The sequence below is a fragment of the Ranitomeya variabilis genome, chromosome 3 (genome assembly GCF_051348905.1).
Source record: "Ranitomeya variabilis isolate aRanVar5 chromosome 3, aRanVar5.hap1, whole genome shotgun sequence".
Taxonomy (NCBI): domain Eukaryota; kingdom Metazoa; phylum Chordata; class Amphibia; order Anura; family Dendrobatidae; genus Ranitomeya; species Ranitomeya variabilis.
This window is the reverse complement of record NC_135234.1, coordinates 408,571,137-408,594,348: the sequence shown is the minus strand read 5'-3', so window position 1 is coordinate 408,594,348 and position 23,212 is coordinate 408,571,137. Positions and strand designations below refer to the sequence as shown.

The 23,212-nt window shown below is 44.6% G+C and overlaps 1 protein-coding gene across 1 annotated transcript in view; it reads left to right on the top strand.

The window, feature by feature from the left end:
* Nucleotides 1-23,212, top strand: part of CA4 (carbonic anhydrase 4) — a 60,834-nt gene that overhangs the window by 22,060 nt on the left and 15,562 nt on the right. Inside the window, exons 2-3 of the mRNA XM_077296236.1 lie at nt 14,892-14,939; nt 21,087-21,251. Of these exons, the coding sequence (XP_077152351.1) occupies nt 14,892-14,939; nt 21,087-21,251 (213 nt within the window). The remainder of the gene's footprint in view (nt 1-14,891; nt 14,940-21,086; nt 21,252-23,212) is intronic.

Genomic DNA, 23,212 nt, shown 5'->3' with positions numbered 1-23,212 from the left:
GGGATGTGTGCAGAAAGAGTATATGGAGTCGGGGGTATGTGTGATCAGGCAGTATAGAGAGTAAGGGGTAAATATATGAGGAGACAGTATGGTAAACAGGGGGGACGTGAGAGGAGACAGGGGAATAGTGTGAGAAGACAGTATAAGGGGAGAAAAGTGAGTGGGCACAGAATAATAATATTTAATAATCTTTATTTTTATATAGCGCTAACATATTCCGCAGCGCTTTACAGTTTGCACACATTATCATCGCTGTCCCCGATGGGGCTCACAATCTAAATTCCCTATCAGTATGTCTTGAATCACAGCAGAAAGAGATAATTCTCAACATGCAGAGCAGACTGTATACCTGGTAAGAGTTGTAATCCATCCTCTGAAACTGCATCTGGACTTCAGTAAGTGGTAAAGTGACTTTCCCTGTCTCCTGCTTTATTACTCCGCACCATCTACTTCTATCACTATGAAGCGATGGCAGGGGGACCACCACGGTGCAGGAAGACTACTGTACACAAGATGAGGTGCAAACAACAAAGGGTAGATTTATTGGAAGGCAAGGAACGAAGTGAATGAGGAAGATGCAAACGGGTATACAATGGTAAAAGACAATTTACAAGAGTTATAAACATTATCTTTCCCATAAAATAGCACGGTGATCCAGCTATTACAGACTCAAAATATGTCTAACCAGCAAATGTAAACAATAAACAAGTGATGATGCTACTCTGCATATAACCTCCCTGGCCTTTACTAAGCAGGCCACACGGCTCCCGTGTACTGACTATTGAAGCCTATACTAGGCCCTAACAGGTGCACCAAACAGGAACAAACTCACGGTGATGTTCTAGAATCAGATCCAGTCCCAGGGGGGCCCCCAGCAGTCTGATACGGTGGTGCGCACGGCTTTCTGTCAGCTCTGTGAAACGTGGTCTTTTCCTTGCTTCTGGATCCTAGGGATGTTCCTGGAAACTGTAAATCCCTTTCTCTGTATCTTCGTGGCTCTCTTGCAGCTATATCAGGACACAGTTCCTCTCTTTCAGCACAAAAAGTTCTCTCTGTAGCAGCCTCAGCTCACACACGCTGCTCCAGCTCCACACCTGCACTCTGCCAGACTAGTTCATCACACCGACTATTGCAGGGGAGAAGCAGAACATTCCATCATGCCAGACAAGGGGGTGCAGCCTCTTAAAGTGACAGCGTGTTCCTTACTGTCCATAACAGCACCACCCTCTTACAACTATCCTTGGGGGCCAGCCCTAGTTGGAGGGGGTTAAACACCTGCACTGCCATCATCACCTACCCCCCAGGGAGTGCCGGCCATCTTACAGCTGAACACTCCAACTGGCATCATGAACTCTTCTTTCTAATTTTTGTTTTCCTTTTTATTTTTAATCCCTATTTCACTGTCCCCGGAGCACAGGCACTGGGTACGGCCGCCATCCCCTTGACCTCCAGAATCCACCGCTGACCGGCAACCCGAGTACCCCGCTCTGGGCGATACACAGTCACGTGCTGACTAGACATGTGTGGCATCACTCAATGAAAATTAACTGAGTGAGGCCCGGCACATCTAGTCGGAATGTGGCCAGAAGTTTTCAAATCGCATGCTTGTGCTGACACTAGCAAAGGAGAATCTTAAAAGTGTGCAGTGCATTTGTTGTGAGAATTCAGAAGCCTGCAATGTCAGGATTCAGCTCATTGTCAGGATTCAGCTCTGCAGATTCCAGTAGTCATCACATGGTAGCTTTACTCATATGCGATTTTCATACTTATGGTCCTGTGGCAACGAGCTTCTCTTCCTGCTTCTCTCAGTTTTTCACTGAACATTGAGAGCATTAGAGAGCAGCTCTTCGGTACATGACTAAGTGTGCAAATCGCATATGTGCTTGGGAGGGGGGTGCCAAACTGAATTCTTGCCCCGGGTTCCAGAAAACCTAGATACACCTCTGCCTGAGTATGTGTGGCAGGTCAGAATGAGTTGTATAGGTCAGGTTTAGGGGCTTATTCAGTGCCATGTTTGGCTGGTGCAGGCATCTTCCACAGAGATAGCTTAAAGGGGTTTGTTCACTTTATCTTACTTTAAAAGTTGTATAAGTGACATGATTTTGTGGCTTCTACTAATATATAAGTATTACAGGTTTTCTTTCTGCACTTAATGCAGTCTTCCTCACAGACCACACAGCTCTCGTTTTTTCAAAAATGGCTGCTGATGGAAAAGCATGTGACTACTTCCTGCCCATCCACTTCCCTCAAATAAAAACCAGCTTTACCCTGTGTAGTGTTTTAGAAATTGGATGGGGCTGATCAGTGGCGTAATTTGAAACTAATGGGCCCCGATGCGAAAGCTCCAACGGGGTCCCCAAATATTTTAAATCTTTAATAGCAATAGTCTTTTTCTATAGGCCAAAGGGACTTTTAGGGCTCCCTAGGCTCCAGGGCCCGGGTGTGATTGCAACCCCTGCACCTGTTGTAGTTACACCCCTGGGGCTGTTGAACAGGCCTGGTCACATGCTCCTCCAGCAATAGTCATTTTGTTGACGAGAGCTGTTTAGTCTGTGAAGGAGTGTGCACCAACAGCTTTCTTCTACATATCACCACAGTAGGCTGTAATGTCTCCCCAGCTCTCCCTTTCTCTCTCCCACTACTGCCGAGATAGTACTTTTCAGTCTCTGCAGTACTGCTGAGATAGTACTTTTCAGTCTCTGCAGTCTTCCATGTGACAGCTTAAAGGACCACTCCAGTGATTTTGTTTTTACCTTTTCATTTGCTAGGGATCATGTTTTTAACCCTTTAACGACAACTGATATGCCTATGTTGGTCATTAGGGGGCCTTATTCCTCAGCACCGCTTTTTAACAGCACTGAGGAATAAAGTATTAGCGCAGGTGTCAGCTGACACCCTGTTGTATCATCCACAGCTGGTTTTGAAGCTGATCGGGCTGATTAACCTCTGAAATACTGCTGTCAATCGCAACAGCTGTCTTTCATTGTTTCCAAAAGACCATCGGACCCCTGCAATAAGAATCGCTGGCCCCGATGGTTATCATGGTACTCTTTGGTCAGATGTTGATTAGTGATGAGCGAGTATACTTGTTGCTTGGGTTTTCCCAAGCATACTCGGGTGGTCTCCAAGTATTTTGGCGTGCTCGGAGATTTAGTTTTTGCCACCTCAGCTGCATGATTTGCGACTGCTAGACAGCCTGAATTCATGTGGGGGTTGCCTGTTTGTTAGGGAATTCCCACATGTATTCAGCCTGTCTAGCAGTCGCAAATCATGCAGCTGAGGTGACGAAAACTAGATCTCCGAGCATGCAAAAATACTTGGAGACAACCAGAGCATGCTCAGAAAAACCCGAGCAACGAGTATACTCGCCCATCGCTAATGTTAATCTCTGGGTACGGTGGCCCTTGAGATTCAGCTATAACCTGGATCTCACAGGCTGGGTCAGTGACTCACTGACTGCACAAGTACTGCAGTGTACGAGACCAGAAATCCAAACAAAAATTATACATGTCCCACAGTGGGACTATGTAAAAAAGTTAAAAAAACATAGCGTTTTGTGATAAAACAAAATAAACAAAAAAAAAGTACATGTAGCGCCCCCACCGCCACAGGGCCGAGGGGTGACCCGGTACCGGGCCTCGGGGTCTCTGCTCTGGGGTTGTTACGGCGGCTAGGCCCCGGTCCGTGACCCTGCCGTGGGGCGCGCAGTCTATAACACGTGTAAATGACAGTGGTGGTGGTGGTGGTGGTGCAGTAAATAACGAGGACACCAGGTTGCAGTCTCTTTACCTCTTTACTGAAGATCTCTGGGTCCTCAGTCCAGAATACGGTTCACCAGGCTGCGCAAGTCCGGCCGGTCCGATGGCACCTCCAGAGCTCACTTCACAGGTGGAAATCGGTGCCTTCCTTCTAGCGCTATGTGTTGCGGTCCTCCCCTGCTGTGCTTACGGAAAGTCCCCACAACCGTTGTGTCTGTTTCTTAAGTTCCCTCACAACTCGATTAAATGATGTTCTTCTAATCCTCCGTCCCTCCCTGTTGTTCTGGTTGGGACGGCACCCGTTTGACGGGTAGGCTCGGAGCTCTTCCGGGACCCTAGAGTCGCCCCTCTCCACAAGGTGCCCCCCAAGACTTCATAGGTGATTTGTGTGAGACAGCCCGCCTTAGACTGACTGTCCTGCCGCTGTTTAGAGTATTGCTTGAAGCTGAATGTTATGATACTCCCTCAGCGTTCCGGCCACCGGTAGTGCGCCTCAGTAGGGTGTTGCTCCGGTCTTACAGCACGACCCCTACTGGTATTCTCCTATCGCTTGATCTCGTTTCTCACTCAGCACAATCTATCTCGCTTCTTAGTCCTTTCTTGGGCCCCGCCGCTTCCCGGAGCTGGCGCGGACCCGTTACGTTCTTTCCAATGCCAAGCCTCTGTCAGGATCCCACCCCTGACAGAGACCCTACTGTCTCTTCCTCCACAACACCCTCTGCCACCAGGTGTTGCTTCATCCAATCCAGTCAGCTTTCTGATCTAACTTCCTGCCTGACCCCCAGTTTACCCACTATGGTGGGGAGTGGCCTAATGAATAGCACCCTTAGCTCCCCCCCGGAGGCCCAGCTGTGAAATGTATTGATGTCTGTGATACCTGATCAGATGAACTCCTTCAGTGCCATCGGACGCACCGTAGCTCCCCATAGTGGTGGAGCCACAGTACTGCAACGACCAGGACTCTGGGGCGCTGCACTCCCCCCTGGTTAAACACAGTACTCCGGGACTGGGAAGAAAACAACAATACAAGTTAGCAAAAATACATACAATTTTGTTGAGTGCAATAACAATAAGTATACTTGAACAGAGCTTCCCTTTATGGGAGGTGAGGACACTTAAACGTTACAAACATGGTTAACATTATAAATTACAGGTTATAAATAACTCCTGTTACCCAACCGGGTATTCTACTAAGTGCAAAATTGTTGAACAATAATTTAACTTTGCCTTTAAGGACATACACTCTTAATCCACTAAAGACCTTCCTATAATCACATTATAAGGTATTTTAACTTTTTCATTCTCCTTCTTTAAATCTGCAGGACCGCCTGTCCTACCGGCACCAGACCTACTGCCTCTCCTTTCTGTTACAGGATCGCCCCGTTCAGCCAGGGCCTACTGCCTTTTCAACTACTATACACAGTATAGAACATAACATTACTTTCAGTTTAAGAGCACTAAGTCATCTCTACATGACTCCTATGAGGACTCAGGGTTTACCTTCTATCCTAACTATCTATCAACATTATCAAGCATTTTCTTCTAAACGTTAAGCCTTCCCATTATCTTTCTTTCTTGCATGCTGGACACCACATCTATCCCTACGGGTCCACTGCATCCTTCTTCTATCTTTCACCTTTTTCTTCTCAGATAACATCGTTAACACTTCTTCACAATTAACCAGTTGAACACATATAACTTTCTCGTACAAACATTATCATCACTTTTCTCTCATCAACATTATTGCTACTTGTCTTAAGCAATATTACTATTGAAGTGTGGCAAATGAACATCCCCTTTAAGAGGGGACCAAGTCTCTGCGAGGTAGCGTATCTTCTCAAGCTACCAGTCCATACTTAGCAAAGGTTCCAGTGCGGTATCTTCGCAAAGAGTCCTTCTTTAAGTAAAACCAGTAGGGAGCGCCTTTAATAAGGTGCAAACTATATACAAGAAGTTCGGATCATGCACTGTTCATGATTTCAGCAGTTTTTGAAGAACATAGAAAAAATAGAAAATAACCAAAAACAATAGGGATCCCGGGTCAACAAAGGGATCCCTTTTAGAGTTTACCCTGAACGGGTTTAGCAGAACAACAGGAAGACAGTAACTATTTACAGATTCATGGTATCGAGGTTTATTCTTCTAAGTCTGGGGGTGGTCTTTGTCCCCCAGCCAACGTGGCACCCGTACCGGTAGTTGGTCTCTCAGATACCATCAGATCAGCCGGTGCCTGAATTTGAAGGCTAATCCTGCTTGCGAGTTCGGTAGCCGCTACAAGACGTACCGTGGTGATGGGGATGAGGTCCGGCAAATCAGGATCAGTCATGATCGGGACAACAGGGGGCGCTCTCTCAGGCTCACACCATCGAACGTTCCGGGCACACCATCCTTGTGCACTCCGATGGCGGGTGTAAGTCACCTGATCCCCTCTTTGTAACGGATCACCATTTCGACTGCAGCAGGGGGTCTTCACATTATAGCTAGTGACAAAGACATCAGTTGGTAGCCCCGGTTCCTGTATGGAGCCCCATCCCCTCATCGGGTGGTAGGCCAGTACAGTTCCCCGCTTTACCACGTCTTTCCTGCCGGGAGCAGACTTCTTACGTTGCGTGTCAAGTGGTTCGGTCTCGTCCCGATCCTTCCAGTGTTGGATCAGACATTGCTTATACTGCTCCCAGGTAAGTACCGCAAGGGTGAGGCCATCCTCCCGGGTCCCATCCGGCCCTGTCCAGGGGGTGTCCCACCGAAGGATCACCCCGTCTAGGCCCACACCTATGGGTTCTCCCATCTTGGTTGGTAGCGGAGGCACTAGCTTCCCCATCGCGTTGGAGGTGAGGATAACCCGCTCCACCAAGAAGGAACGATCATTGCCGGGGTGGGGAGCGGTCACGGGAGTGGGATCGATCAGGGGAGCCGGATCGGTCGGGAGAGCAGAATCGGCCAGGGGAGTAGGGATGTCGTCCATACCTGCGCCTGATGTGATTCCACCGATGTCGCTCCGGTCCGTTGACAAGGACACTGGAATCGGCTGCAGCCCGGACCGCGGCCCCTCCGGAGTCATCTCTTGACGTAACTCCGCTCTCCATGATTCCGTGACTAGGGTAGGCAGGCTCGGCTCCTCCACTGGTGTCTCCAAGGAGTCCAGGTCCCTCCCCGGCGGTGGACGCGAGTCCTCTTCTGATGGGTGAGGACAAACCGGGATCACCTCGCCGTTGTTCGGGCACCTGCTGTTCATCGTCGCTGTCCGGCATTCGGCGGCAATGCATGCATCTGACTCTGCCATTTCTCCAAGGTCGAGTTCCTCCTTCACCTCGTTCCCGCCATCGCAAGTCAGGGGGCGGTTCTCTGCTTTGAGGCAGGTCATCGCTTTGCAACAAGAGGCGCAGGGGGCGATCACCGTTTCTGGCGCCACTTCGGTAGTCTCCTCCCATGGCACGCCCTCCTGCTTCTCTGGCGTAGCAATGGCGGTGGTTTTTGGCGGGAACTTTTGGCGGTAAATGGCGCAGCACAGTCTTTGCAATAAAGTACAGTCCAAGCACAACAAATTACAGTTCCAAGGCACACATGACCTGATTCTTCAGGCTTAAGTAGATCCTGTTCGTGACGCCAAGTTGTAGCGCCCCCACCGCCGCAGGGCCGAGGGGTGACCCGGTACCGGGCCTCGGGGTCTCTGCTCTGGGGTTGTCACGGCGGCTAGGCCCCGGTCCGTGACCCTGCCGTGGGGCGCGCAGTCTATAACACGTGTAAATGACAGTGGTGGTGGTGGTGGTGCAGTAAATAACGAGGACACCAGGTTGCAGTCTCTTTACCTCTTTACTGAAGATCTCTGGGTCCTCAGTCCAGAATACGGTTCACCAGGCTGCGCAAGTCCGGCCGGTCTGATGGCACCTCCAGAGCTCACTTCACAGGTGGAAATCGGTGCCTTCCTTCTAGCGCTATGTGTTGCGGTCCTCCCCTGCTGTGCTTACGGAAAGTCCCCACAACCGTTGTGTCTGTTTCTTAAGTTCCCTCACAACTCGATTAAATGATGTTCTTCTAATCCTCCGTCCCTCCCTGTTGTTCTGGTTGGGACGGCACCCGTTTGACGGGTAGGCTCGGAGCTCTTCCGGGACCCTAGAGTCGCCCCTCTCCACAAGGTGCCCCCCAAGACTTCATAGGTGATTTGTGTGAGACAGCCCGCCTTAGACTGACTGTCCTGCCGCTGTTTTGAGTATTGCTTGAAGCTGAATGTTATGATACTCCCTCGGCGTTCCGGCCACCGGTAGTGCGCCTCAGTAGGGTGTTGCTCCGGTCTTACAGCACGACCCCTACTGGTATTCTCCTATCGCTTGATCTCGTTTCTCACTCAGCACAATCTATCTCGCTTCTTAGTCCTTTCTTGGGCCCCGCCGCTTCCCGGAGCTGGCGCGGACCCGTTACGTTCTTTCCAATGCCAAGCCTCTGTCAGGATCCCACCCCTGACAGAGACCCTACTGTCTCTTCCTCCACAACACCCTCTGCCACCAGGTGTTGCTTCGTCCAATCCAGTCAGCTTTCTGATCTAACTTCCTGCCTGACCCCCAGTTTACCCACTATGGTGGGGAGTGGCCTAATGAATAGCACCCTTAGCTCCCCCCGGAGGCCCAGCTGTGAAATGTATTGGTGTCTATGATACCTGATCAGATGAACTCCTTCAGTGCCATCGGACGCACCGTAGCTCCCCATAGTGGCGGAGCCACAGTACTGCAACGACCAGGACTCTGGGGCGCTGCATACACATAATTGATATTGTCGTGTCCGGAATGACCTGGTCTATAAAATTGCCACGTTATTTATTCTGTATGGCAAACGCCATAAAAAATGTCAAAAATGTTGCTTTTGAATCTTACTGACTGAAGTGGTATAGATGAAAATGCCAAACTGCAAAAAACAAGCACAACATGGCTAATTTGGCAAAAAAGTTAAAAAGTTACAGCTCTCAGAATTTGGAGATGTAAAAACTACTTTTTATAGGAAAGCATTTTTACTGTGTGATAGCAGCAAAACCTAAAAATAAAACCCCGATATAAATCTGGTATTGCTGTAATTCTCACTGACCTTAAGAATAAATTTGCCTTATCACTTACACTGCACAGTGAACACAAAAATAAAAATAAGAGCTATTCTTGTATTGCTGTCTGTTAGCTCATTCTACCTCCCAATAATTGGAACACGGCTTGGCTCACATTTATCCTGCACTCTCCGCTGAGAACTTATGTCGGGTTGTCCATATAAAGTCCCCAAATCCTCCTATGGTGAGTGTTTACGTTGGGGGTTTTGTCTGAATCATATTTTTGTGATATTTACTTAACTGCTCAGCACAGAACAAAAAAAACGTGATCCCAGCCTTATACTAAAAGTGATCAAAAACTATTATGAACCCCAAAATATTCAGAAAAAAGCATTAATCTATCTTGTACAAAACTAGCCCCCACTCTGGTCCGTCATCTGTCACTAGAAGTATAGGGGGTTCCCACGTTACTGGTAGAACAAAGACTCTGGAAAAGTGACATGGCTTCCACCCTCTCAAATAAAATCCAGTGAATTCTGCTCTCCCAAATCCAAATTACCTCTTCCTTCTGGGCCCCACTGTGCCTAAACCACAATAAGCGGCCACATGTTTGGCATTATTGTAGTGGTGAGAGAGCACCAAAGAATTTACTGGGCGTGTATCACCACAATTACAAGCTGGGAACAATGTATGGGAGCGCTACAATATATGGAGGCTCCACACTGTATGGCGGCAAAATGTATGGGCACTGACCTGGTATATTTGCTATTCTCCAGAAACAAAGCATGGCATGGATGTTTCAAAATAGTCAATGCAGCAGTAAATGAATTAATTGAGAGGTGCAATCTCTACAATGGAGTAACATTTGGGGTTTTTCTGCTGTTCTGGCACCTTCGGGGCTCAACAAATGTCACCTGCAAACTATTGTAGCAAAAACTGTGTCACAGGGTTACCGCGACAGTGTGGAGCCAGAAGACCGGCGCTGAGAAGAAGCACTTCTTCATTTTAAATGTGTTTATTCCTTCTGGCCATGTTGGAAATCCCTGTGCTCACAGCTATGCTTGGTTAGCCACTCCTTTTCCCTTTATAATCTGGGCTCTGATACAAATCCTTGTCAGAGCTAGCTTTATTGCTGCATGGCTAACAGAGCGAGAGGAGTTCGTATGAGAAGGAGAGTTGAAGGAGTTATTAATGACTGTTGCTTGGTTTGTATGCGTGGTAATTCCTTATCCTTCTCTGTTTTAGTTTATTCCCCTACCATCACACCCCGGTTCATTCCTCTGTTATACGTGAGTGAATATTTTGTATGCCTGGAGTTTTCTGTTAACCCTTGTTTGTGTTGCCTTGTTTTTCTGGTTGGGGTACTATGGTGAACAGTAGTGCCCCCTCTTCCCTGGGTGGGGGAAGAGAACAGACGGAGGGCTAACTCAGGATATAAGGCAAGGGCGGAGGCCCGGCATCTTTGCCATCTGAAGTATCCCGGGGAGCAGAGCGAGCTAGGGCACCCTCTAGTGGTAGGGACAGGGAAGGAGCCCCTGGTCCTGGGTCACCCGACAGCTGTGTCGTGACACTGTGCTCCAAAAGTCAAATAGCGCTCCTTCCTTCTCAGCCCTGATGTGTGGCCTAACAGTAAATTCTGACAACACATGGGGCAGAACCCGGTTCAGGACAAATTGTGCAATACATTGTGGGGTCTAATTTCACCTATTAAACCTTGTGTACCTGACAAATTTGGTACACATACAAAGATTAAATTTTTACCACTTAAATGTCATATTTTCGTGTCTTAATGTTATGAAATTCTGTGAGGCACTCATGGATTCAAAATACTTAATATACCCCTAGATGAATTCCTTAGGTAGTAAAATTTCCAATATGGGGTCACCTGGGGCGGTTTCTACTCTTCTGGCACCTCAGGGGCTCAACTAATGGAGCCCTCAATCTATTCAAACAAAATCTGCATTCTAAAAGCCAAGAAGCGCTCCTTCCCATCTGATCCCTGCCATGTTCTCAAACAGTAGTGTACAACCACATATGAGGTACTACCATATTTGGGAGAAATTGCATAACAAACTGTTGGGTCTCATTTCTCCCATTACTCCTCATGTAAATAATAAATTTGGTGCTAAAACAGTATTTTAATGGAACAAAAATACTTTTTGTTCTCACATCTAAATGTAATAAACTTTTGTGAATCACCTGTAGGTTAAAAATGCTCAGTATATGAATTCCTTGAGGGGTCTAGTTTGAAAAATGGGGTCACATGTGGAGAGCTTCCACTGTTTAGGCACATCAGGGGCTCTCCAAATGAAACATGAATTACACTCTCGATTCCAGCGATTTCAAAAAGTCAAACGGTGCTCCTTCCCTTCCTAGCCCTGCCGTGTGTCCAAATAGTAATATTACCCCACATATGGGATATCGCTGTACTCTAGAGAAATTGCACAATAAATTCTAAGGTCCATTTTCTCCTCTTACCTTTGTGAAAATAACAAAAGTTTGGGGCTAAAAGTAAATTTTCATAGCTCTACGTTATAAACTTCTGTGAAGCACTTGGGGATTCAAATTGCTCCCCACACATCTAGATACATTCCTTGAGGGGTCTAGTTTCCAAAAAAGGTTATTTTGTGGAGGTTTCCACTGTTTAGGCACATCAGGTGCTCTTCAATCGCAACATGGCGAAAAAAGTCAGACGGTGCTCCTTTGATTCCAAGACATGCCATGCGACCAAATAGTGGATTTCCCCCACATGTGGGGTATTGGCACACTCAGGAGAAATTGCATAGCAAATTTTAGGGTTCATTTATGATGTTACCCTTGTAACATTAAAAAAAATGTCTGGCTAAAGTAAAATATTTGTGAAAAAAGTTACATGTTCATTTTATCCTTCCACATTGCCTTAGTTCCTGTGAAGCAAATGAAGGGTTAATAAACTTCTTGAATGTGATTTTGAGGACTTTGAGGGGTGCAGTTTTTAGAATGGTGTCACTTTTGGGTATTTTCTGTCATATAACACCCCAAAAGTCACTTTAAATGTGATGTGGTCCCTAAAAAATGGTTTTGTAAATTGTGTTGGAAAAATGTGAAATTGCAGGTCAACTTTTAACTCTTCTAACGAAAAAAAAATATGTTTAAAAAATGATGCAGATGTAAAGTTGACATATAGAAAATGTAACTATTTTGTGTAACATAACTCCCTGGTTTAAGGGCATAAGATAAAGGTTTGAAAACTGCAAAATTTCTAACATTTTTGACAAATTTCTGATATTTTCACAAATAAATGCAAGTCATATCAAACAAATTTTACCACTATTATGAAGTACGATATTTCATGAAAAAAGAATCTCAGAATTACTGGGATCCGTTGAAGTGTTCCAAAGTTACTACATAAAGTGACAATGATCAGATTTCCAAAATTTGAGCTGATCATTAAGGTCAAAATTGGCTCGATCACTAAGGCTAGGTTCACATTAGCGTTTCTATGCGCAGTGTATCATCTGCATGTGCAAACACATGCCAAAATGCATGCAAACGCATGCTTAGGCCAGTCTCACAGGTCCAGATAATTCCGGTACCGGAAAAATCGGTACCGGAGTTATCCGTGTCCGTGTGTCCGTGTGCTCACGTGGCACATCAGTGTGGCACACGTGCGGCAGCTGTGTGCCGCCCTTGTGCCGACTGGGTACCACACGGACCGTGCAGGAGACAGCGCTAGAGATAAGCGCTGTCCCCTTCATCTGGTGCTGAAGCCGCCATTCATTTCTTCTCTCCAGCAGCGTTCGCTGGAGAGAAGATATGAAAAATCATTTTTTTTTGTGTGTTTCAAATAAAGATCCCTGTCACCACCCCCTCCCACCCCCTGTGCACCCGCCCGCTGGAAATAAAATACTCACCTGGCTCCCTCGCTGCTTCCTCTCAGCGCCGCAGCTTCTTCCTGTATGAGCGGTCACGTGGTACCGCTCATTACAGTGATGAATATGCGGCTCCACCCCTATGGGAAGAAATGAATGGCGGCTTCAGCACCACAAGCTGGGGGGACAGCGCTTACTGTAGCGCTGTCTCCTGCACGGCACACGGACGGCACACGGACAGCATCCGTGTGCGGTACGTGTTTCATTGAGGAGTTTAGGACCTGCGATGACGTCGCGGCTTGTGATTGGTCGCGTGAGCGGTCACATGAGCGGCACGCGACCAATCACAAGCCGCGATGTCATCGAGGGTCCTAAACTCCTCATTCTTAGGAACGGAGGCTGCCAGTTACAATCGGTAAGGTCCAGGGGCCGCCGGATGGGTGAGTATATCCATATTTTTTATTTTAATTCTTTATTTTTTACATGAATATGGATCCCAGGGCCTGAAGGAGAGTTTCCTCTCCTTCAGACCCTGGGAACCATGCAGGATAGCTTCCGATACTTGTGTCCCATTGACTTGTATTGGTATCGGGTATCGGTATCGGCGATATCCGATATTTTTCGGGTATCGGCCGATACTATCCGATACCGATACTTTCAAGTATCGGAAGGTATCGCTCAACACTAGTTCTGTGATATGTTGTATGTCGTATGTACTGTCATATGTTGTATGTACTGTCATATGTTGTATGTTGTATGTTGTATGTTCTGTCATATGTTGCATGTTGTATGTTCTGTCATATGTTGTATGTACTGTCATATGTTGTATGTACTGTCATATGTTGTATGTTGTATGTTCTGTCATATGTTGCATGTTGTATGTTCTGTCATATGTTGTATGTACTGTCATATGTTGTATGTACTGTCATATGTTTTATGTTCTGTCATGTTGTATGTTGTATGTACTGTCATAGACTCATATGTTGTATGTACTGTAATATGTTGTATGTACTGTCATATGTTGTATGTACTGTCATATGTTATATGTTGTAAGTTCTTTCATATGTTATATGTTGTATGTACTGTCGTATTTTGTACGTTCTGTTGTATGTTCGTGTTTTTTTTTACATTCAACACATTAGCCGGATGATGGGACTACTACTGTCCCATCATTGGCTAATGTGTCAATCACTGTCACTGTAGCAGGCATAGCCCGATGGGACTTGTAGTCCCATCGGACAATGCCTGCACGCGCACACACCCCCAAGGACCCCCCACAGCCCAGCATAAACCCCCAACAGCCCGCCGCAGACCCCCCCCCCTTAGCCCAGCACAGACCCCCCACAGCCCGGCACAGACCCCCACAGCTCAATGCAGACCCCCCACAGCCCAGCACAGACCCCCGACAGCCCGCCGCAGACCCCCGACAGCCCGGCGCAGACCCCCAGCAGCCCCGCACAGATGCCCGACAGCTCTGCGATCCCCGCAGACCCTCGCGATCGCCGCAGACACACACAAACACCCGCACACAGACATGCACATCTTCCCGGCTCACACACAGTCTCTGCCAACACAGTCTCCGCCCACACTCCACCCACACACTCTTCCCCCCTCCCGATCTGCAGCGTTTCTCAAAGCAAAACCGCAGATCTTTTTTAGATCTGCGGTTTTGCTGCGGATGTGCCCGACTCAATGCAAGTCAACGGGTACAGAAACGCTGCAGATCCGCACAAATAAAGGACATGCTCCTTCTTTTAACCTGCAGCGCTTTCAGTGCGGAATTTTCCGCACCATTAGCACAGCATTTTTTTTTCCATTGATTTACATTGTACTGTAAATCACTTGCGGATCTGCAGCGTTTCTGCACGGTAAAAAACGCTGCAGATCCGCAGGAAATCTGCAACGTGTGCACATGGCCTAAGCGTATATGGTAATATACAAGCAAAAAATAAAGAAATATCTTAGATAGAAATATATTAAATCGGACAAACTAGATACTGTAATAGTAACAATAGCAAATTGTGAGAAGTGTCATAAAATGTAACTTTTATTGAAAATGCAGATAAAATCAAACGTCGCAGTGACTTCTAAAAACAGGTGATCAGATAACTGTGAGGGTACTAAAGTTCACCTGTTACATCAAGAAAACGGAGTCTTCACATCAAGTAAAGAATGCAACCCAATAAAAGTCATTTGGTTGTTACCTCATGCATATTCTAGATAACCTGACTTTGTATTTCAACTCTCTTACAGAATGGTGCTATGATATTCAGGCGGCAAAATCCACTTCTTCTTGTAAAGGTAAGAATTTAACACTAATAATTAGATTGCCAGGTCAAGGTAATAAGATCAAGTATCCGAGTCTCTGAGAAATAAAAGTTAATAATAATGTTAACAAAATCTACTTTAATTTGGTCATATCCAAATAAGACTTTATATGATGCTAACACCAAATTCTATATAAAAAACTAAAATATTTCACCCTTAACCCCTTCATGACCTTGGGAGTTTCCGTTTTTCCGTATTCGTTTTTCGCTCCCCTCCTTCCGTCAATATGGCCATGTGAGGGCTTATTTTTTGCGTAACAAGTTGTACTTCTGAATGACATCATTGGTTTTAGCATGTCGTGTACTAGAAAACGGGAAAAAAATTCCAAGTGTGGTGAAATTGCAAAAAAAGTGCAATCCCACACTTGTTTTTCGTTTGGCTTTTTTACTAGGTTCACTAAATGCTAAAATACTAAATAATAAATAAATGCTAAAATAAATAAAATACTAAATGCTAAAACTGACCTGCAATTATGATTCTACAGGTCATTACGAGTTCATAGACACCAAACATGTCTATGTTCTCTTTTATCTAAGTGGTGAAACTTTGCTAATTTTCCGATACCCGTAGTGTCTCCATTTTTCATGATCTGGGGTCGGTTGAGGGCGTATTTTTTGCATGCCGAGCTGGCGTTTTTAATGATACCATTTTGGTGCAGATACCTTCTTTTGATCGCCCGTTATTGCATTTTAATGCAATGTCGCGGCGACCAAAAAAGCCTAATTCTGGCTTTTCTAATTTTTTTCTCGCTACACTGTTTAGTGATCAGGTTAATCCTTTTTTTATTGATAGATCGGGCGATTCTGAAAGCGGCGTTCCCAAGTATGTGTAGGTTTGATTTTTTTTATTATTGATTTATTTTGAATGGGGCGAAAGGGGGGAGATTTAATTTATTTTTTTTTATTTTTTTTTTCACATTTTTTTTACTTTTTTTTTACCTTTTGCCATGCTTCAATAGCCTCCATGGGAGGCTAGAAGCTGGCGGAGCCTGATCGGCTCTGCTACATAGCAGCGATCATCAGAGACCTGTAGCGTCTCAATTTTCCATTTTTCATGGTCTGGGGTTGGGTGAGGGCTTACTTTTTGCTTGCCGAGCTGACGTTTTTATTGATACCATTTTGATGTAGATACGATCTTTTGATTGCCCGTTATTGCATTTAATTGCAATGCAGCCAAAACAAAAAAAAGTAATTCTGGCATTTAGAATTTTTTTCTCGTTACGCCATTTGGCAATTGGGTTAATTCTTTTTTTATATTGATTGGGCAATTCTGAACACAGCGATACCAAATATGTGTATATTTAATTTTTTTATTGTTTCATTTTGAATGGGGCGAAAGGGGGGTGATTTGAACTTTTATATGTTTTTTATTTTTTTTAATATTTTAAAAATCTTTTTTTTTACTTTTTGCTTGCTTCAATAGTCTCCATGGGAGACTAGAAGCTACAATACTTTGATCACCTCTTCTACACACAGGCGATCATGAGATCGCCTGTGTAGCAGAAATGCTCACTTGCTATGAGCGCGAGCGCCATCCATAGGACGACACTCATAGCAATCTGGCAATGACAAGCACAGAGGTCTCCTGCAGACCTCTGGTTGTCATGCCGATCCATCTGTGAGTCGCGATCATGTGACAGGGCCACCGATGGGCAGGACTAGGGAAGCACTTCCGGTAAGCGCGAGTTAAATACCTCTGTCAGAGATTGACAGCGGCATTTAACTAGTTAAATTCCACCCACAACTGTTGCAGGCGCATGTCAGCTGTATAGATCAGCTGCCATGTGCCTGGAAAGGTGCAGGCTCCAGCACCGAGCCCGCCCAAACAGGGGTAGTCCGACATGGGTGTACTATTGTGCCCAATGTCGGAAAGGGGTTAAAGGGAACCTGTCTGTAGGATTAAAAATGAATATAATGATATATGGATATATGTGATCTGCTCTCTTATTCCAGAGAAATCCACACTTTTACTTCTTAACATGTAAGTGAGTTATTAAGATGTATGGGCCAGACATAGATCTCCATGAGAGTTTGCACCCAAAGCTTATTTTAAATGAAAGGAATGAACCATGTAATCCAAAAATCCAAGGCACTGGGTATCTTCCTACCTCAAAAATTATTTTTATAAATACCAGTGTACAGACAGGAAAATTAGCCACGATTAGGCCATGCAGAGCCTATGTCAAGTCAAGAAAAAAGAGAAGCATGTAATGGCTGACAGTTATATTCACAGTCTTCCGAACGGATCTTTGTCTCATTACAGAAACATCTACAGATGTCCTCTTAGGCCGGCATCACACTGGCGTATTGCATCCGATGCGAGATCATCGGATGCGATATGCTAATGACACTCGGCTCCTGCTCGCAGCAGAGCAGGCGCCGAGTGTCATGCGTCTGTGCTCCCATTCTCTCGCACAGGGAGGATTGAAGCACAGCTGCGGAGGAGGCGGAGAAATGAATTTCTCCATCTCCTCCATTGCTGGGGTCCGCTTATAACGCACAGCACTCGGATGATATCTGAGTGGTGTGCGCTGTCTCACTCCCACCCATAGGCTTATATGGGTGCGAGTGAGCCGAGAGTTTTCCTCGGTCCGAGACAATCGCAGCATGCTGCGATTGTCTTGGACCGAGGAAAGCGGCCGACAAAAAGTCGGCTGGTGGGAGCTGCCCCATAGCTGAACATTGGTCCGAGTGCAATGCGATTTTTTATCGCATTGTACTCGGCCGTTTAAAACGCCAGTGTGACGCCGGCCTAATAGTGCTGTCTCCTCTGCTGTAGAGCTGATTAACTGATTACAGATAACACATCTTCACCTTCCATTTCACAGGCAGCCAGTGTAACGGGGAAGGGAATTAGAGCAGAATATTACTTCATTACAAACTGCAGTTGTAGCGCTCCTCTCACAGTGCTGTCAGCTCTGCTGTACTGGGCCTACCCTCACACTGGCTCTCTGTGAAATGAAAACTAAAGAAGTTTGTAGTGTTAATTGTAGTCAAGCACAGCTCTGCAGCTGATCTTGCAATAGAACATGATAGATGAAGCTTCAAATGTGTATGTAATGAGACAAACTTCAGTTCAGCTGTACTGTGTTAGTTATAATCACACACAACTATGCTTTTAAATCAGCAGAGAGCAGCAACTACACATCACACTGGTAGCACCCTTTTTCATTTAAAATAAACTCTGGAGGCAGATTCTCATGCAGATCAGTGTCTGGCCCAAAGATCTTAACATCTCCTTTAATCTCCATTATATATTAAGAGCAATGTGGATTTCTCTGGAATAAGACATCAGATTGCAGATATCAAGGTATCTACATGCCCATATAGATGGCTGACGAGGGTTTATCCTACTGAGATTCCCTTTAAAATTGTTTTACAATATCATACATGCAAGCCACTGTTCATGTCATGATAACTCTTAAAGGGAACCTGTCACCTGAATTTGGCGGGACAAGTTTGCGGTCATATGGGTGGGGTTTTCGGGTGTTTGATTGAAGTTCATGCTCTGTCCTCCGTAGTAGACGCCTGCGCAAGGCAATCTTGCCTTGCGCACACGCAGTATGCTTTGCCCATCTGCGGGCAAAGCCAAAAAGGATTAGTGCGCATGCGCCGGCGCACTATGTCCCGGAACACAGCTAAATACTCATATGAACTTGAGCCTGGGAACTTTCAGAATATTTTCCCAAGCTCGAGTTCATATGAGTTCATCCAGCAGAGGGCGCATCACCGCGACTCGAGGTAACTACAGGACATTCCCCTGCATTCCATTCATTCACAAAGTTTTACAGACAGGAGCACAGCTGCATTAGCAGAGCTCCTGGGTGTAAAATGATTTAACCCCTTCAGATGGATTTACAGCGTGGGACAAGACTGAACGACGGAAGGTATGGAATATTGTTGTTTGTTTTGTTTAACTTTATTTCAGGTGACAAGGGTCTTCAGGTGGATTAAAAGTATAATAAAATATTAAAACACCATGTGTCTTTATTTCATTAAAATACTTTTTAATAATGTGTGTGTGTTTTATTAACAATTTAATTCTATTGGATTAATAATGGATAGGTGTCATAATTGACGCCTTTCCATTATTAACCTGGCTTAATGTCACCTTACAATAGCAAGGTGACATTAACCCTTCATTACCCCATATCCCACCGCTACACGGGAGTGGAAGAGAGAGGCTAAGTGCCAGAATAGGCGCATCTTCCAGATGTGCCTTTTCTGGGGTGGCTGGGGGCAGATGTTATTAGCCGGGGGGGTCCTATAACCATGGTCCCTCTCTCGGCTATTAATATCTGCCCTCAGTCACTGGCTTTCCCACTCTGGCGGAGAAAATTGCACGGGAGCCCACGCCAATTTTTTCCGGGATTTAACCCTTTAATTTAATAGCTAGAGACCCCAAATTTTACACAGAGACACTTGTTACATTCGTAAAGAGGAATATGTAATAAAAGAAGGGATATGAGATGGTTTACTGTATGTAAACCATGTCTCATATCCTGTCGGGTTTGTGAAGGAGATAGCAAAAGCCGGCAATTGAATTACCGGCTTTTCTGCTATCTAGCGCTGAATTAAATATAAATATATATATATGTGTCTCATTGACATATATATATATATATATATATATATAGACTGTATATATGTTTTTAAGAATACTTGAGCCGATGGATCCATGATATGTCCATTTTGCAAGCCTGCGCAAAAAAATCGCCGTAGGAAGCCATACGGATGCCATACGGATGACACACGGATAAATTTGTGCGTAAAAATTGCATCCTCGCATTGAATACGGAACAGTGTTTTGGGACAATTTCTGCGTATTACGGCCGTAAAAAACGGACCGTATTTTCATACGCCTAGTGTGATGCCGGCCTTAACTTGATAAATGCTGCTGACAAACTCTGATAGCAGGAGTAACAGTGCGTCTGCATGGAAGCGCATCATTTTATGCTCTCATCGCCGCTCCCGTGACACGTTCGCGTGGCACCTATGGGTTGCTATGACAGTCGGGGTTTGTTGAGGACCTTTGTGCCTGTCATTATGGAGCTCCTTTGAAACTCTGCTTGTGGCTTGGCTTCAATGGAGATCATGCATTTTACTATATGCAGCATACTGTGGTAGTATAAGAGATAAAGTTAAAAAAAATAAAAAAATAAAAGTTAAAATCCCCCCTCCCCCATTAAAAATAAAGAAAACAAAAAAATATATATATATAGATGTGGTATTGCCACATCCAGAAAAGTCCAATCTATCAAATTATAGAAATAATTTGCCCCATAGATAAACACTATAATCAGAAAAAATTTCAAAAGGCCAAAATTTTGTAATTTTGGTTGCCTAAATGCTATAAAAAATGCTGTAATATGCTATCAAAATTTCATATCTATCACAAAATGGTATCAATTAAAATGTCATCTTGCCCTGCAAAAAATAAGGCCTCACACAGTTTTCTTGACAAAAAATGAAACCATTATGTGTTTCGGAAAATAGCGACACATCCAAAAAACATTTTCTTAAATTTCTGAATTTTTTTTGTCGCTAAATTAATAAAAAAAATGGACAATTTGGTATCACCATAATTGTACTGATGACGAAAATCATATTGAAAGGTTGTTTTTACCACACACTTCACACCACAAAAATAATTCTGAAAAACAATGTCAGAATTTCACTACACTTGACAATTTGTTTCCCTTTTTCCAGTACACTATATGGTTAAATGAATGGTGTCGTTCAAAAGTACAACTCATCTTGCAAAAAATGAGCCTTCATACATCAATGTAAACAGAAAAATAAAAAAAAAGTTATGGAAAAAGGAGAAGAAAAAGCGAAGCAAAAAAAAAAAAGAAATTGGCTGCTGTGGGAAGGGGTTAAAGCTTTATTTTTAGACAAAATAATCTGAAAAAATTACAATAAAAGTTTTATTTTCTAATTTTGTATGAGGTACTGCTTGGCTTGCTGAAGAACACCTATTATTATTTTTATTATTATTGCTATATATATTGTGTACATGCTCCGTATGCTGTTGCTCTGTTACCTTCATTCATATACTGTCTGAGTTCACTACTTGAGCATTATTATTTTATTAATATAATTTTGTTTGTTTTAACATAAGTGCCAAGCAAATGGAGTGATATTGGTGCCGCTTGTGGAGGGAAAAAACAGTCTCCAATTGACATTGTTACAAAGAAAGCCAAGTTTGATTCAAATCTAATAGCATTTACATTTGAAGGATACGATAAGGAATTGGAATTAGAATTATCAAATAATGGGCATACAGGTAAGTTTTGTCATGTAGATAAATACAATTCACCACGGAGTGTCAGCTTTGTGTGTACATTTTATAGTGGCAGATAGCTACTAATCAGTGCTGGGGGTGTGGTTGGACTAGGAGGCACAGGACAGCTAGTTGGTGATAATCCCCTGCTGATTAAACACTGAATTTACTGAAACAGAAACACACAACCCCATAAGTGATACATTCCTGAGATCAGGGTTTCAGCTCACACACCATGCTGCTCTCAGAACACATGGCAAAAATATCTGCGGACAGAATCCCTTTAACTGCAATCCATCTGCAATCCATTTCAGACTGGGTTCAGACAAGCATATGAAAAACCTGATTTTCATCTGAATTTTCATCCGTGTGCCATCCACGTAAGATTAGTGTGTCCATTTTTTACATCCCTGTGACATCCATATGGCATCGGTATCTATACTTCAACAGTTTAAAATGTACATGATTAAGTACCGTTTTCTATGTTAGGCTGGAGTCACACTACCATATAACACGGACGAGTGATATGCGAGAAAACATCACATAGTACTCGGACCACTGTTAACCTATTGGGCAGCTCACATCCTCTTTTTTTTCTCGGGCGTATTCAGAGTGTGAGTGAAATCGTAACATGCTGCGATTGTACGCGTATATCGTCCGAGTCTCGCCAATGCAAGTCTATGGGTGCGAGAAAAAATCGTACACCATGCGGACCATCCATGTGACTTGTGAGAAATACGCACACATTTTCCTCATTTCCGCCCATTGAGCCATTAAATTCAAAGAGTAAAGCAGTGAGAAATGTAAAGCCATACGGATGTCATACGGATCCTTAGATGCGAGGAAATCGCATCATCGCATTGCAAACGGATTACATATGGATCACCATACAGAGAACATTTGTGTGATTCTCGGGTGAGAGAATCAGACCGATTTTTTATACGTTGCATCTGACTCCGGCCTTAAAGTGATCCAGCAGCAGAACGGACCCAGCAGCAGAACGGATCCAGCAGCAATCAGTAGTGATGGGCGAACCCCCCGATGTTCAGGATCGGCGCATTTGCCCAAGTTTTTCTGTAAGGTGCGAGTTTGGGGCCGGAGATGACGCGAACTTACGTCCGAACCCCGAACTTGGACTTTACAGATATGGGATGGGGCGGGGGGGCTGTAAAAGAAAGCATAAAATTATAAATAAACATATTTATACTTACCTGTCCAGCAACGCGTCCTCCCATCCCACTGTCTCCCGGCTGCATCTGCTTCCTGGGCTGCTCATTATCTTCCGGCGGTATTCATTGCAGTCTTCGGCTTTTTCCGGCTTTTAAGGCCGTGACCCCGGCCTTAAAGACAACTTTAGCTAATAATATTTGAAACATAAATGCTTGATGCTTGTTGCTGCACTATTTTCGTCTTGAAAACCCGTCCTTAAGATAAGTAATCAATATCAGATCGGTGGAGATCTGACCCATGGAGCCCCCACTGATTAGCTTTTCTTAGTGCCAGCAGCAGCCAGATGTTAGCAGTTGCAGGGCTAAACAGGACAGCTCCATCAACTGTATAGTGGACGCTGCTGGTTACTGTAGTTCCACACTTATTTATCTGAATATGTCAGATCTGTCATACCTTAGAAGCCACCACTGTACAGTTGATGGAGCTGTTCTGTTCAGCTTGGCAACTGCCAACACCTGGCCACTGCTAGCACTGACCACAGCTGATTGGTGGTGGTGCCCAGATATTGGACTCCTACCAAATAGGCTATTAATTACCTATCTTAAAGATAGGACATCAATATAAAAGTAGTGGAGCAACTCTGTAAAGAAACCAAAATTCATTTAGCAGTAATTAAACAAAGTTCAATGGTAAATACATTTTAGAACCGGCAGGCATTTAGCTGGGTGTGATAATTTAAAGCATACCTATGATTAGAATTGTCTTTGCTTAAAGGAGTTGTCCACTACTAGCGC